The 16,388-nt window shown below is 29.7% G+C and overlaps 1 protein-coding gene across 1 annotated transcript; it reads left to right on the forward strand.

The window, feature by feature from the left end:
* The first annotated feature begins 403 nt into the window (after positions 1-403).
* LOC119666560 lies at positions 404-8,732 on the forward strand. The gene is made up of 11 exons (XM_038075841.1): positions 404-889; positions 951-1,304; positions 1,355-1,628; positions 1,689-1,885; positions 1,939-2,092; positions 2,147-2,279; positions 2,340-2,556; positions 3,882-4,869; positions 6,579-7,637; positions 7,700-8,237; positions 8,486-8,732. The coding sequence occupies exons 1-11, from the start codon at positions 494-496 to the stop codon at positions 8,730-8,732; spliced, it is 4,557 nt and encodes a 1,518-aa protein (XP_037931769.1). The 5' UTR covers positions 404-493.
* Positions 8,733-16,388: the final 7,656 nt, after the last annotated feature.

Consider the following 16,388-nt stretch of genomic DNA (forward strand, 5'->3'; position numbering starts at 1 on the left):
TACAAATATATCTATATACGTTTGCAATAGTCAGAACAGCACAACTAATAACTGCCTTCAGATAGAAGAAAGTAATTTCTATCAATGGAAACGGAAAAATTTTAAAATTACTTAATTAACTAAATTACTAAATAAACAGTGTAAGCTTGGTATAATACTATGTTTACACGTAGATTTACCGTACTTCGTTTGCATATTTTTATATGAATTTTATATAAAAATTGGCATGTATTGCTGAATATTTGTCGAATTAAATACATTAGCCTGAACACAGCAGAAAATTATTCTGTACCCATATTTTCGTTAGACTAAAATTAAAGAACATTAACCAACACTGTTTTTTTTCGCATACACTACTTTGGTGCCAATAATGCAAGATTAGAAAATAACAAACAAATGTAACAGAATGTTTCTATTAACAATTTTTAAAGCTAAATTAATTACTTAATATTTGAAATTTTATAACATTAAATAAATAATACTAATAAATAGAATGTACAATTCGGAAGCATTGAAAGTGGACTGCAGTAATGGGGCTAACGTGAATAAATTGATATCGGAGCTTTGTTGTAGTATTGCAGGCCAAGAAAATTTATTGCCGCAAAAGCAATTAATAAAACTTAAATCAAAGTCCTTTGAAATATTGTTAAAAAAAGTTCCACTTTCAAACAAAGAAAGAAAAAATGATACCGAACCCTTTCGTGAACTAGACGCACATATATTTGCAGCAAAACTAATCCTGAAAAACAATGCATTGGAAGTGCAAAAAATTAAAGCAGTTGAAGCGCAAGTGGAGGATATTGAAAAGGAGAACTATTTCAACAATGGACCTGGTAAAGATATATTAAAATTTCTTTTATTGTTGGAAAATAATAAATACGAGGATCAGGTATGTTTTTCAAAGTAAATTATAAATGCAATATAAAATTGTTTTTATTTTAAATGTTTAGCCTGTAGTTAAGGAGCCAACACTACTTATTCCTGCTCCATTTACTTTATTTGGTAGTTATGAAGATAGTAAATGTTATCCCAAGGATATACGTAATTTTATTGGCAGTCCAACCCCATGTTATTTTAAAGGCATACAAGCACTTAAAAATGCCGATAATCCTTACTTGCCAAAATTTAATGTGGATGATACAAAAAACACATTTTCTTTAAAACATGCTAAGGATAATATAATTTCAACAGTGGAGCAAATAACGCCACGAAAAATGTGTACCTTTACGGAAATGACACATCGATTGTGTGGTATAAGTTTACCAAACTTCAGCATATTAAATCCAAATAAGGATAAACATATCGTAAGTAACTAATTTTTTTTATTACACCTAATTGATTTAAAATTTTTTAGAATTCCGGCAAAGATAAATTTAATCAAACGAACATATCAAATGAAACCACCAAAACTTGCAAGTCTGTTACTAAAACAGATGACACATACGATTTGATATCTTGGAACTGGGAAAATTTGGGTTGTTATGGAATAAAAAAAGAAAAACTATTCGTTAGCGAAACCAATATATTATTAGATTTGAAGAGTTTGCAAGATGAACGCAATGGTAAAAAGTTCATTGCAAAAATAGTTCCTGTTCAGCTGTTTCTGCAAGATTTGAAATCGCTAACTGGTGAGCAATGTAGTACAAAAATCAAAAACAATATACTGAATTATACTTTTTTTTATTAAGTTGGTATACAGTCAGATATATTTAAGCACAATACATTACTTATATTCGATATGGAACCAGATTATACCACCGAAAATTTGCTGCCTGACTCCGTTCGAATCTATGTTCAACCTTTTTTAGAGTGCGGTACATGTTATAAACGTTTACAAGCAGTTTGCCGTCTAAGAAATAATACGCAAAATGGATTTTTATTTAAGGTAATTTATTTTCAAACCAATTACAGAAAAAAATATTAATTTTATTCTATTAGACGTTTTGTAGTGCTTTGGATGAATATTTAATGACATTTCGTCAAATTGTATTCTCTATAGAGGATAAACGATTATTAAGTTTTCAATTTCGTATGCGAAAAATAACAAAACAAATAATATATTTAACAAATGCCTTAATGTCCAAGCCGAATGGTAAGTTGATTAGATATTTATGAACAATTAATAAGTGACTAAATTTTGTAATAGCTGTGAAAATAAATCCACCAGTGGGCGCCCAGTTGCTTTGTTTTTTCTATAATGAAGTTACCCGCCTAACAGATAAAAGAAGCATCTCACTTTTTATATTTTTCATCAAACGCCTATGTCATGCTTACTTCAAGTATGTATAAGAACTGTAAAAAGATTGGTTAACAGTTTATATTTGTTATGTTTGTTACAGATATCTAGAGAAGTGGATATTTGGCGGTGTTTTAGATGATAATTTTGATGAACTTTTTATACATTTTTCTAATCGATATATGAACAATACCAAAATCTTTTACGACAAAGCTCATTATGTTAATAAGAAAAATGTACCCGGTTTCCTGCAAAAATATGAGGACCGTATATTGCAATGTGGCAAACATACCATGTTACTTAGAGCAATTAAACCAAATGTAAGTTTTATATTTATATACACTTAGTTCTATTCACAATAACATTTGTTATATTATTGTGCAAAAATAACTGTTTTCGCTAATCATATTCGCTGATCATGTTATTAACTTTACCTTGCAAATGGTTATTGTTATTTTTATAAGTCATGAGGTTTCAACATTCTCAAAAACAGTGATGGTGACAAGTAACTGTAGACCCCTCACAAATGGAATTATAAAACATTCTTTGGTAAATGTATATATTGTCTTCCCTTCTCGGACAATCCAATTGCTTGACTATTCAGAACAGACGAGCTTTCCAATTGAGTGTTTTTTTTCTGATAGTCATTTTTTGGATATTGAACAAAAATATCTAAGTATAGCTGAAAAACCTGGGCAGATAAAAATTACCAGCAGATCTCGAGATTTCCTTGATCATAGTATGGACAAAAAACATATCAGTCAGCTATTACAATTAAAGCAGAACCTGTTGAAAACTACGGTATCGGTGCTGCGTACTATGTAGATATGCTATGAGACTTGATCTACTATATAACGAGTTTTATCTTGGTTGTGGCTTTGAAGAGAAGAAGGAATACGTTTTTCAATTTTAAACCTGAAAATTAAAAATCATTCAGTAAGTTTAGTGTATAAATAACAACTAAATTCATTTGAATAAGAGAATATGATGCCCTTCAACATTATTTGTAAACTATCAACCGCATTCATCCCTGAAAAATTGCTGATAGTTTTATAGTTAAAGAGCTTGAAATAGTCTATGCCAGGTATTTTTGTTGTATTTGTTATTTTTGGTATTTTTGTTGTATTTGTTATGGATTAGAATAGATCGCCAGTATTTCTCAATTTGGGAAAGGATAGGAAAAAGATTCAAAAATAGTTTTCCCATTAAGTTTTTACTAGTCTTATAGTATTGATTCCTCTGAACTCTTCATACTTTTGTTATGAGTGTTTGATATAAAAGTCTTATCACTGTTGTCTTGCAATATACATGTTTAAAACCTCTACCAATTATTTTAGACTGATGACGTCGTTTTTAGTATAGCGTTCTATTTTTAAACCGCTTTTATTTCTAACATCGTGAAGGGTTTTGATCTTGCACATGCTTACGTATATGTGTTATAGTTAGAAGTATTGGATATACAAGTTTTTATTAAGATCAATTCATGCCACCAATCATTAGCTTATGATGAAAACAATATTATCCCTCATGCTAGTCATCCAATTATAATTTCAACTCCAATGTTTTAGTTTTCTATTTACGTTGAAGTCGCCAGTAAATATAACGAGATCATCACTTATTTTACTTAAACTATTTTATTTTTTAGCACCCATTATTTAAACTAAAATGTCCAGCTTTAACAGTTCACTTAACTCATGAGGGGATACAAGACCTCTATAGAGATTGTGAAAAATTCCACAAAACAGCAATGGAGGTGTGTGGACAACCAGTGACAATGAAAAATGTTTTAGAAGATATTCAACAGAAGAAACGTAAACTTCAGGAGACTTCTGTACAACGTGTGCGCGAATATATTGATAAGTGGACGGAAGAACAAAAAACACTTTCACAACAAGCCGCAGATAAAAAGCAAAAAAATTTCGAAATGCTACAACAACAAATGGAAAGTGATCGACAACGTAAAATTGAAGATCGACTGAAGAATATTGAAGAAGATCTACAAATTATGGCAGAGGCTAAAAAAATTGAAGATGAGCGTTTAGTAAAGGAGAATATTATTTTACAGAAACGTATTGATTACTACAATGAACTTAAAGAAATAGTTAAACAACAAGATGAAGACATGATTAATCAAAAATGCAAAAATGAGAAAGTTTTATACGAATTCTCTAAACGAACCAATTCAAATCCTGATATTAAAGATATTTCTTCAAATAAGGAAATTGATACGACTGCAACAAAACTCAAACGTTGTCTTTCCGATTTAGAAAGAAATAGAATTAATGCCATGTCTCATCAACTTACCGAACATTCTACTCAAAGCGATCCAATTATACCAAATGATATTAAAAATGAGAAATCACAAAACAACAATAACGTGCCAAATGCAGTATTAAATGATGGAATAACAAATCAAAATCTGAACGCCACTTTAACAAATATTGTGGTACCAACTTTAAAGCATAGCGTATCCGATGTTATTAATTCAAATGTAGTACCTGAACCGGAAGAGAATTATTTAAAACAAAATCGCGATAAAGTGTTAGGCAGCACAATTTTATTACAATATTACGATGTAAAACCAGAAATTACTACGTCTACTGCTAATATGAATGTCAATATTCACAAAGAATGTAAGTAGATTTACTTTATCTCTTGTTTTTAGTAGATATATCTATCATATTCAATGAAATATCATCACTAACAATGAAGAGAATGAACTCACGTAATCGCACTGATTACGTGTGATGCATTCCTCACTGCAATATATTTATAGCAGAATAGTTATTTATTTACACAGTAATATAAGGTTCAGATGCGTGGACTTTTTAGCTTATTATAGTGGATTGATGACTTATATATATGTACATATTTAAAAGTAATATAATAATATAGTTATAATGAACTTTTCAATATAAGAGTTCACACCGATTTTTGTCCACGACCTCAAATACTCTAATACTCTGCGTGATTAGTAACAATAACACATTTGGGAAAATTAAAACAAGAAAATTATTCCCACCTAAACTAAGTACTTTCGCGGGATTAGCAATTTATAGCTTAGATTCATCTTTTTTAAAAACTGAGTCTTACATTCGTTAACAAATTTAGTGAAGTCTATCAGCAAAAATCCTAATATATCAAACTCTTCTTTATTATCGATTTCGTAGAATATAGCTAAGAACTATTGGTAGTCGGTTGGTCCTTCTACGACCAACCAACGTACATACACCTCCGTCCAATTGATCTTTGGACCCAACCCATTGAAGTGACCAGGTTTCGCTGTCTAGACCAAGTTTAATATTCAATTAAATCCCATCCATCCATTATATCCCATCCTCATTTCCCTCCAGCACTCCCACCCACTTTCCACTCTTGTAATCGTCCTATATATCCTTTCATGTTATCTGCTTACAATTCTCAGCGGGTTACTACAACAACAACAACAGTATTAAACCTTATATGTGAAAAATATAAGTAAAGTCTCTCCTGTTTTAGTTTTACTAACAAATTGACTGCGGAAACTTTTATGGAAGATTTCGAACTTACGCTTTTTTTAAACAAGATATTCAGCATATATATAGGAATTAAAGCACTTCATTTAACATCTATGAACAATTTTTCTGTACCGAAAGTAGCCGTCATTACATCTCACCCTGCAGGGTGTATAGTTTTATTACTTTATTTGAACTAGAAGATCGGGTAAATACACAATTAGTAATTGTTTAGAATATTAGTTGTTTAACAACTAACTTAGTAGGTACCGCCGAGGTGCTAATAGCGATAACATTTACATTGTGTACGGTGTATTATATATTATAATCAGCTGCACTATTAAGTTAAATTATAGATAAATATTGTCTAAACTGGTTGGCTGAAATTCACGTATAGACCTGTTGATTCGCAACGATACCAGATATTGTTATATCTCTTTGTATATTTTGCAATTAATAATTTTTTTGAATTTAAGAAGTATTGAAACTATATTCTTTAGGTAAAGCCACTAAGCATTTTTAAAAGTTTTAACCTAAGCAAGGTCCAGTAGAGAGTACTGACCTTGCTTAGATTAAGGACCTGTTGTTATATCAGTGGGGGATTTCCCCTATGGTAATAAAAACAATAAACAAAGAATAAAAGAAAGTTTTATCAAATGAATAAATCGAGCATTTCTGCTTTAATCCATTGTCTACAAGAGAAAAACTGTTTACAAATTATGATTATTAGAAGAGACAAATTGCGACCTATTAGATCTATGGTACCAATGTTCTTAAATTACTAAACCTTTTGTTTTCATTCATTAATTGTGTTAATTTAATCTTTTATAAATAATTTATATCATTAGCTCTCTTAGATAGTGTCGCTCTAAGTGAAGCAAAGCAAACGGAACTAACCGAAGCGTTGGGTGATGTAAATCTAAACACTGTGACAGATACCGAGCTCACGGATTTACAACGTAATCGCAAACGTATGATGCAAAACGATCTCTTCACCGAGTATAATAAAGAACCATTCGCAGGTCGTAACAATCTTAATCTAAATCTTAATACAGACTTAGCACGAAATCGTCTAAAGGTGTTACAGAGTGAATTTGACATAATACCAGAAATAAAACCTGCAATTGAAATTTTAACTCCAATGTCCACGACCTCTGATACTCCAATTACTGAATCTGCGTCAGAAGTAACCATACCACATATGGAAAAATTAGACAAAGAAAATGGCAATTTGCCACGACTCAAAATAAATGTAGATCTCGCCAAAGAAGCATCTTTAACTACAGAACAACCAAGTTCAAGTGCAGATACAAATATGTATTTTACTGCAGAATCTGCACTTAATACTGCTGGACTCATGGACCAAGAAGGATTTAAGTTTAACGTACCAAAAAAGGAAGAAATATGCGATTCTTCAACTGAGTCAAGTACAAATATTGGTTTGGTCAAAAGCAATGAAACAGAAACTAATATTAGTCCAGAACCCGAGTATGAATATGCGTATCAACATAGTTTGGAGCTTTTGAAAAGTAATTTTACAAGCACATCACGAACTCCGCTACTACAACTAGCAAAGCCAAGTGAGAGACCTGTGAAAAAAATTAATGTAGATAATTTGGATGTAATAACACTAACAGAATTCTTACAAAAATCTGTTACAATACCGATGCGAGTGTATCACAAAGCAGTCAACAATGAAATCATGCGCTTCTTCATAGTTGACCTGAAACTTTTTGGACATTTTAAGAGTTTACGCAACTATTTCCTGTTAATGGATGGCGAGTTCAGTCTAAAGATTTGTCATGAAATAATCTCGCAATTGGAGGAAGGCATGTCACCTAAAGAGTTACTTTGTGGCCAAACATTACACACAATGCTTCACAAAGCTTTGTTCTTTAGTTTTTGTGGTAAAAAAATATCTTTTTTTTTTTTTAATTAAATATATCATCTGTATTTATTTTACTTACAGGTAATGATAAAAATTCCAAAAATTTGTCATTTACTATACCCAATGTACCTGAAAAATTTAATCTCTTTTCACCAAATGTGCTGCAAAGCTTAACCCTAACGTACTTGATCCATTGGCCTTTAAATATAATACTCAATGAGGAAAGTTTGGAGCGATACGGGAAAATATTCAGATTTCTTGTCAAAGTAAAACGCATAAGTTGGCTATTTGAGAATTGCTGTTGTATACTTAAAATGGCTGTCAGGAAGCATGGCCGAGAACTTTTTAAATCTCCACAATTTCTACGTATACATGGAATTCGTTATAAATTTTTACACTTTGTGCACATGATTGAAAATCACATAACTGCCACGGCATTGCAGGGATCATGGAAAATATTCAAGGATGAATTGCAGAACTGCAATTGTATCGAGGATATATACCGTACTCATGCTGCATATCTGAAACGCATCATGTTCCTGTGCATGATTAATCGCAGTAGCACAAGATTCATGGACACCATCGAAAACATTTTTAAAATTCTAATAAAATTTTACTAGTGAGTATTGAAAATACAGTCAAACTTCCATAACTCAAACTTCTATAACTCGAATTTACTATAACTCGAACTAAATGGAGTGCAGCTGGGTTTAGAGAGCAAATTACACGCAATAACAAAAGAATTCTTTAACTCGAAGTGTTCATAAGTCGTAACTCTTTTTCAAAATGGTACTTCGAGTTATGAAAGTTTGTCTGTAGTGTGTAATACTGTATTCTTTAATTAATAATAATTATTTTTTATTATAGTATTTTAAAAGATCATGATTTTGTCCGACATTCTGATGATGAATACTTCACACATCCACATTTCGCTAGATTGGTTACCGCCGAAGTGGAATTTGAAAAACAGGTGGAATTCATTATATATTTAGGTGACAAAATGGTAGTAGGAGGTTATCAGAAAGAGTTAGGCGAATTCTTACAATTGTTTAATTTTAATAATTATTACAAAAAAGCAGAAAAATCTATTACAATCCAGTCTATAAATATTTAATAAGTTAATTCCTAATGTTATGATTAGAAATTTATTTTAAAACTTATTTCAGTTATTCGAATACAATTTAATTTTAAAGTATTAATATGTGAATATATTTTAAGTGGTCATTATAAAAGTTCTTACATATTTAGTACACTGAAGACTCTGTTAAAAGTGCGCTTCCATTAACGGACAGCTCACTTAACAGCTCAATACTGTTGGTCTCCTATTTTCAGTTTTTATATAAAGTACGTTCCTGCGAACAAATAGTTTTCTTAACAGAAAAAAACTACTGGTCCTGTCAATATCTCCTTGAGGTCCGGTTATATATCTCCTTGCGAAGCGGTTATAAGATATATTAGCTCACATTCTGCAGTGCACACTACCCATCGTGCAAGCTATTGTACTATAGCACATTAGTACATAAGTTCATATTGAGTAGTTCGCACTAACCAAAGTGCCCGCTGCGATTATTTTGTCATGAAATATATCATATCACATTAAGCAGCGCTTTTTTTTACCGCATATGTTTACCGGGCCTAAGAGAGCCTTCATTGCTGTTCCAGTAAACTTAGTTAGCTGATATAAATATGAATTTATTAATATATTAATATTATCCTATTTATTTATTTTTATAATTTAAATTTTGTACGTGTGAGTTGATTTAATGCGAACTAATATTAAATACTTTCTAATATGAAAACTTAAAATTAGAATTTTATTTTTATCTTAATATTATTAATATTAATATTTAAATTTGAATTTATTTTAATTTGTTGAAGCACTGTTTGTTGAAATAATCTGTTATTAAAAACTCTGTAAATAAAATGTATTATTAATATTATAAGAGATAAGTTTGTTTAATTTATTAATTAATGTTGGAGTTTTAGGATAATCTGGTGAGGATGTCATTATAAAATAAACTAAAATAATAATAATTTAGTTAAAAACCGTTTATTCTTTTATTTATCATAAAACCTAAGACTAGATAAGCCTAAAATACTTAACACAATAACTGCTCAAAAATAAAACATTCATTATTATTTAAGAAAAAATTATAATATAGAGCAGTTTACAGCTATTAACATATCACGATAAAACTCTCGAAGAATTAGACAAGAAGTTACCTAATTAATTCATTCAAGTTTACAATAAAAGCAAAATTAAACTTTTAGTAGGTTAGGTTAGATTATAACGACTATGCCTAGAAGATCCACTTAGGCCTATTGGTCCATTGTGTTACAGTATTTATAGGAAAAACTCAGGGTTTAAAACCACCTAGAATCTCAGGTGAAGCTCAAAATGCTGTTTAATGTGAAGACTTGTAATTGATTAAAATCTTCAAAAAAAAAAGGAGCTCCTAAAGTGTTTAGGCGTCACCTTGCATGAGCGGAGCAAACAGAGTAGATGAGAGACACTCTCATCGTCTTCCTCACAGCTGCGACAAGTATGTTTGCAAGGAAGATACAATTTTCTAGCATGGTTCCCTAGTTTGCAGTAACTTGTAAGTAAACCTACCAAAAGATAGGTTTAGGTTTAGAATTCCCGTAGAGGGGCAACTCAATGAGAATTTTGAATTTCCTTTTAGTGGAAAGTGGCCAAATTGCATACAAATGCCTGCATATCGTTAAGTCTTCCCATCTCTTATTAAAAAGAATTCAGTAACAATTTGCATGATGTTAACGATATACCTAAATTACTTAGATGTTCCGAGTGAGGTCCTGAAGCACCCTTTCTGGCTAGCTCATCTGCTCTGTAATTGTGTAAACTTTTAGTTAATAAAGCTAAATAAATTAAGAGTAACAGTATAAACTGGCCAGGTTTCTGCATCTTGATCCAGGTTCATTGCAATTTAAGCCGCACCCTTCCCATATTACACCTATTATTGGCTAAGAAAAAATTCGTAATCTTCGCAACTCATTTTCTTCAGATCTGGCAGCGCTGTCATCCTACAAAATTAGGGACTTGGTCAAGTTTACAGATTCATCAGGTTGGTTCACTTTCACTTGAATATTGGAGTCGTGCTCGTATGCTGACCACATCAATCTATTCACAAATCCTTCTGGTCTGCGTATGAACAGCGTTAATCTGTCTTACTAATAGTGGTTTAAAAATAATTTTTTTTAAAGATTTGGTTAAAAGAGACTCTTTAGAGACCTATATAGTAATAGTATGTCATTTAAGAGAGCTTAGATTAAAGGTCTAAAGCAGTAGTTCCTTTTTTTGAACAAGATCCACTATGATATTTTTGGTTTTAGTAGGGACCAAAAAAGTTTAAGTATAATAAACTGTATGATTTTTTTAATATGCTGTATGCATCTCTGCTATAATGTGTAATGAATTGTATAAGTGCATAGATGCATTATGTAGGCTATAAGAGAGGTAACTGATCGGGAACCACTAGTCTAAAGCATTTCAATCAACTCATAATTTTGAATCAATAACAATTCATTTAATAGGTTTATCAGTACAAATTAACTCAGATTAATAAAAAGTTTTTAAACTAGCGTCTCCTGTTAGCCTATCACCTTTCGAAGTTGGGATTAATAATATCTGGAAATTATGTCAAAAGAATAATGCGATTGCCAAGAAACAAATCTAATGGAAGTATAAATAAGACTTCTAATAAACTAAATCTGATCTGAGATCTTGTACCTGGAGATATTATTAATTTACAATTTAGTTTAGAAGCTTCTCTTTCAATATAACACAATAGATCATAATGTACCACTATCCCGTTTAATAACAATATCTTTTAGGAATTAAAGTTTAATTTGAACTTTAAAGCGTTTAAATTCATTAAAGAACCTTCTTTCGATTCAATGTCAAATTTCTTTTTCATTTCATATGTCAATACATACATATGTATGCACGTATCTATCTACATGTATGTATGTATTTTCAATGTGATACATACACTTAGCAGAAAAACTCTGCGTACAAAAAGTAAATTTTGTTTCAACATATAAAAAATTATTATATAAATAAATTTTTTAAATCAATTTTATTTTTTGTTTGTAGTTTAATTCGTTGACTTTATTTTAAGCTAAAACTTATTTCTAACACATTAGTAGAAAAATTATAATAATTAAAAATGTAAAAAATCAGCGCTATCGGTGGCAGAAAAAGTCTGCGTACAAAACATATAAAGGGGAATTCCCGAAGCTTTAATAGTAGAACTTTGGCGTGCTTTATGTTTTACTGTACCAGAATATCATTATACACAATCCCACGCACTTATTTTATAATTTAATGATTAAAAAGTAATTAAATTTTTAATTACAAATAAAGGAAAAGAAATTATTATCAGTGAGAGCAGTATTATTATTGATCTATGGAAAAAAAGGAAAATGTATCGCAAAATTGGTCAAATCGTTAAGCGGTCACTTTCTTTTATCCAAAGAGTAGTGAACAACTACAACTAAATAGAATTATTGACCTCGAAGTTGGGATCTGGGCGTCCATCCAAGCTGTCAACAAGAGAAACCCGCAGCATTATTAATTCAGTGAAAGATAATCCTCGTCTAACTGAACTTCTGTTATAGAAATATATTGACCAGACATTCCAGAAGCAAATTCACGTAGATACTGTACACAAAATATTAAAAAAATACCACTACCATGGTCGGTTTGCACGAAGCAAGCCGCTTATCTCCAAAGCTATTAGAATGAAGCATTTAGCATTCGCAAGGGAGTATTTAAATGTCTCCAGAATATTGAAACGCATAATTTTTTCAGACGAAAGCAAATTTTGTCTCTTTAGCATTAAAGGTCAAACGATTATATGGTGAATTCCAGGTACTGCCCTTAATAATGAAGATTTGTATTCAACAATAAAACACAGTAGTGGAGGAGTAATAGTGCGGGGGTGTATGGCGAGTAATAGAGTGAGAAAAATGGAATTCATTGAGTCGATAATGAATAAAGATGATCATTTAAATGTTTTAAAATGCAATTTAAAGAGCAGTGCCAAGAAGTTGGGGTTACAGAACAATTACTTACTTCAACAAGATAACGACCCAAAGCACACGGCAGAAGTTGTAAAGCTTTGGTTGCTTTAAAATGTGCCCAAGCAAATCAAAATGTCATCATAATCGCCATATTTGAATCCTATAGACCATTTATAGGATTTGCTGGTGCGTCGGGTACATAAATACAATATAACCTCCAAAGAAATGCTGAAGAACGTGAGCGACGCGGAATGGGGTAAAATAAGCAGTAATGAGACTGCGAAGCTGGTCAATTCGATACCAAAACGACTTATGAAGTTCGTAAAAAGGAAAGGTTATCCAACAAGTTACTGAAAATATAAAATCTTTTTAAAAATAATATATTTCGACGCTTTTTAAACTCTTGTACGCAGACTTTTTCTGCCACCGAAAGCGCTGATTTTTTACATTTTTAATTATTATAATTTTTCTACTAATCTGTTAGAAATAATTTTTACCTTAAAATGAAAATAACAAATAAAAGTACTAACCAAAAATAAAATTAATTTAAAAAATTTATTTATTTAGTAATTTTTTATATGTTGAAACAAAATTTACTTTCTGTACGCAGAGTTTTTCTGCTAAGTGTATGTATATAAAGTGTATTCATCTGTTTTATTAAAATGTAAATATTATTTTTTATCTGTTGTACTTAATTATCTCTTTGTCTACGAATTGTCTGTATGCGAATATATATATATATGTATGTATGTATGTATTTTAATTACTTCTGCATGTGCCATATTTTTTACACCCCAGCGTGCCTTGCAATGTGCCTCATTGCAAATGACCTCAGCAGCGCCGTGACAAAGAAAAAAACCCCACGTTTTCCATCTGAAAAAAAAAATACTATATACAAAAATACTTTAGACATGGGAGGGAAATCTAAAGAATAGAGAAAATATGGCTTAAAACGTGTTTCAGACACGCGTTCATATTTTACACATTTTTTTAACAATGTAACTAACAAATGCAAATAAATTATTATTTATGTAACGAAGCCATCCATATTTCTCTATGAGACGTAGGTAGGTGGGGTAAGCGGATTAAAACTGCTTATTTTCTAGGAACAGTTTTCATTTCATTTATTTTCTTATTCTATAGTAAGTATTGTACATATGGCCGGCCATGATTCCAAAATATTCTTATTAAAATGTGATTTACTTAATTTCTTTAACAAAAACAACAATAATTTATAATTTCGCCATTGTTTTTAAGATTTCAATTAGTTTACGCAATTTCTATTAGATTCTACGCCAATTGTTTAGTAAATAACATTAAAGTACCCAGTAGTAAATCGACTTAATAAAGTGCATATAGATTGACATTACTCTTTAATTAAAATTTGTGTTATCTCATATATTTTCAATACATGTAATATTTTCTACCAAATGTTAATTTTTAAGAAATATCAAAACAAAGATGCCGATTTCGTATCATTTTTCATTTTTTCTGAAAGACTATACTAAATATATCATTAATATTTACTTTACAACCAACTATTCGAGGTTATAATATTTACTGGTTCATAAGAGAACTATAAAATATACTATACAAAATACAAAATTCTAAATAAATAATTTCACATGAATAGTTCAGGTTAAAATTACATGATTTTTAATGTTATTTTATTTTAATAAATCATTGCTTTAGAACTATCCGGTAATAATTACTTATACTGTCGATAAACTCTTTTATGTTAACAGACCAACTGAATATGTTTGCATATATAAATTTCATAGCGTTTATCTTATGTTATTTATATATCTCATTATATATCAGATATATATCTACCTATAAGTAGTTTCCACATCTAAATTGATAACTACTAGTACTAAACTGTAATTCTTATTTTTATCGACATAATTTAAAATTTTTAATTTAAATAAAACTTTTTTTCTAATTGGTACTAATTGATAAAATCGATCGATTTTAAACCATTGTATTATCTAATTTTGTTTTTCGAAGTATGCTATTTTGTGATCTTAAATAGTCTCCATGTCTAAATTGATAGCTACCATTACTAAATTTTAATTTTATCGGCTTTATTTAAACTTGTTTTTTTAAATATGTAATCATATAACTTTTAAGAATTTGTTTGTCTATCTTGGTGAGTACTAATACTAGATTCTTAAAACTCATTAGAATTTTATTATTTTGGTTTTTCTTAGAGTATTTTTTTTTCTCTACCATGCTAACTACTGGCACTGATACTTTTGATTTTGATTCATTAATATACTTCAATCATGTTCAAATAAGCTGTTATCTGATTTTAGAAATCAGATGACTCATGATTCATGAATCAAATAAATATCTTGTCTCATTTTATACTAATACTAACTACTAACTGCTACTAAAATTAATTTTTCTGTGGTGTTATGAGTCATTATTTGTGCTCCAGCTCGCTTTGGTTTACAAGGCTGCTACTTCAACCTAAACTAACATAATACGGACATCCAATAACTATAAATTTTTATTCTTTGATATTTTTCATCCTTATTCTTTAGAGTTTGAACACATGTAAAGCGGGTGTTGTGAACTTTTCATGTTAAACTTAATGGAACAATTTTTCATAATATAATAATCTTTTTTTTTTTAGTTACATAGTTAAATCAATGATTTTTTGATACAAATTAGCATTAAGATATTTACTACTGGGTGAATATTTTTTTCTAAACAAATAATGTAGCACTGTTATTTGTATAAGTGTGTGAGTGTGTTCATATTGTGGGTTTAATAAGAACAAGGTCGTTTAACTCGTCAGCTGTTTTTAAGACGCAATATATGGGAAATGATTTTGTTTTATATAAAATGTTTTAAATTTAAACCAATGTGATGAGATAAGAACTAAAAACCAATGCACTGAAATAACCAACAAAAATTTAAGCAGTAATTAAAAATAAATTCTTTTGTTATTTTTCTCATGTTTTGATTGAATTATATTTTTTTCTGGAATATAAATTCTTTTGTTGTCTTCCTTCTGTCTTTGGTTGATTGGATCTGTTTTCTTTGTAAATGGAAAGTGTTGTGCTAACAACACCAAGCACATAAGCTTGAGTTGTTAGGTCATCGTACTTATACATAATGCTTAAATATTCTCTCATTTAAAATCCATATACTGAAAACGCATATACTTTGTTTTATATAATGTTAAAAATACAACGCAATAAATATAAAATAAATGCATTTTTTTATTTTCATAAAATTTAATTGAAATTAAAATTTACTCCTCATGGAATAGAAAAACTTTATTTCTATGTAAAAATAATTTGTAAATATTAAATTTACAGTTTTTATGCATATTCCACCTTTAAGGGATTGATTTCATTATAATTATAAAATTTTAAAATGTCGGTCATGTCATTGGAAATTACATTTCCCCTTTCTACTTCCCTTCCAACATTTTAGCTGATGAAATTTATAAACTTTTACAAACAAACACATACAAATGTGCACGAAAAAAAATAAGAATTTAATTTTATTTTACTGAAATCCCAAATAACTATGTAACATTGTTATTTTATATATAATTACATATGTATGTATGTATATAATTCCAAATGTAATTTTATTATATCATAGCATAGAAAATGTGTAGAACTAAAATATATAACTTAGTAGGTCTAAAATTTTAAAATATTATTTTTATTCCTACACTAATTTCTGTTTTCACTTTTGTTATATT

The sequence above is a fragment of the Teleopsis dalmanni genome, chromosome 1 (assembly GCF_002237135.1).
Source record: "Teleopsis dalmanni isolate 2A chromosome 1, ASM223713v2, whole genome shotgun sequence".
Classification (NCBI taxonomy): domain Eukaryota; kingdom Metazoa; phylum Arthropoda; class Insecta; order Diptera; family Diopsidae; genus Teleopsis; species Teleopsis dalmanni.

Excerpts from the sequence above, each read along its gene's own strand:
- LOC119666560 (XM_038075841.1), top strand. The coding sequence starts at position 494 with ATGTACAATTCGGAAGCATTGAAAGTGGACTGCAGTAATGGGGCTAAC. Across the intron at positions 890-950 it reads ATAATAAATACGAGGATCAG|CCTGTAGTTAAGGAGCCAAC; the intron begins GTATGTTTTTCA and ends TTAAATGTTTAG. Across the intron at positions 2,557-3,881 it reads TTAGAGCAATTAAACCAAAT|CACCCATTATTTAAACTAAA; the intron begins GTAAGTTTTATA and ends TTTATTTTTTAG.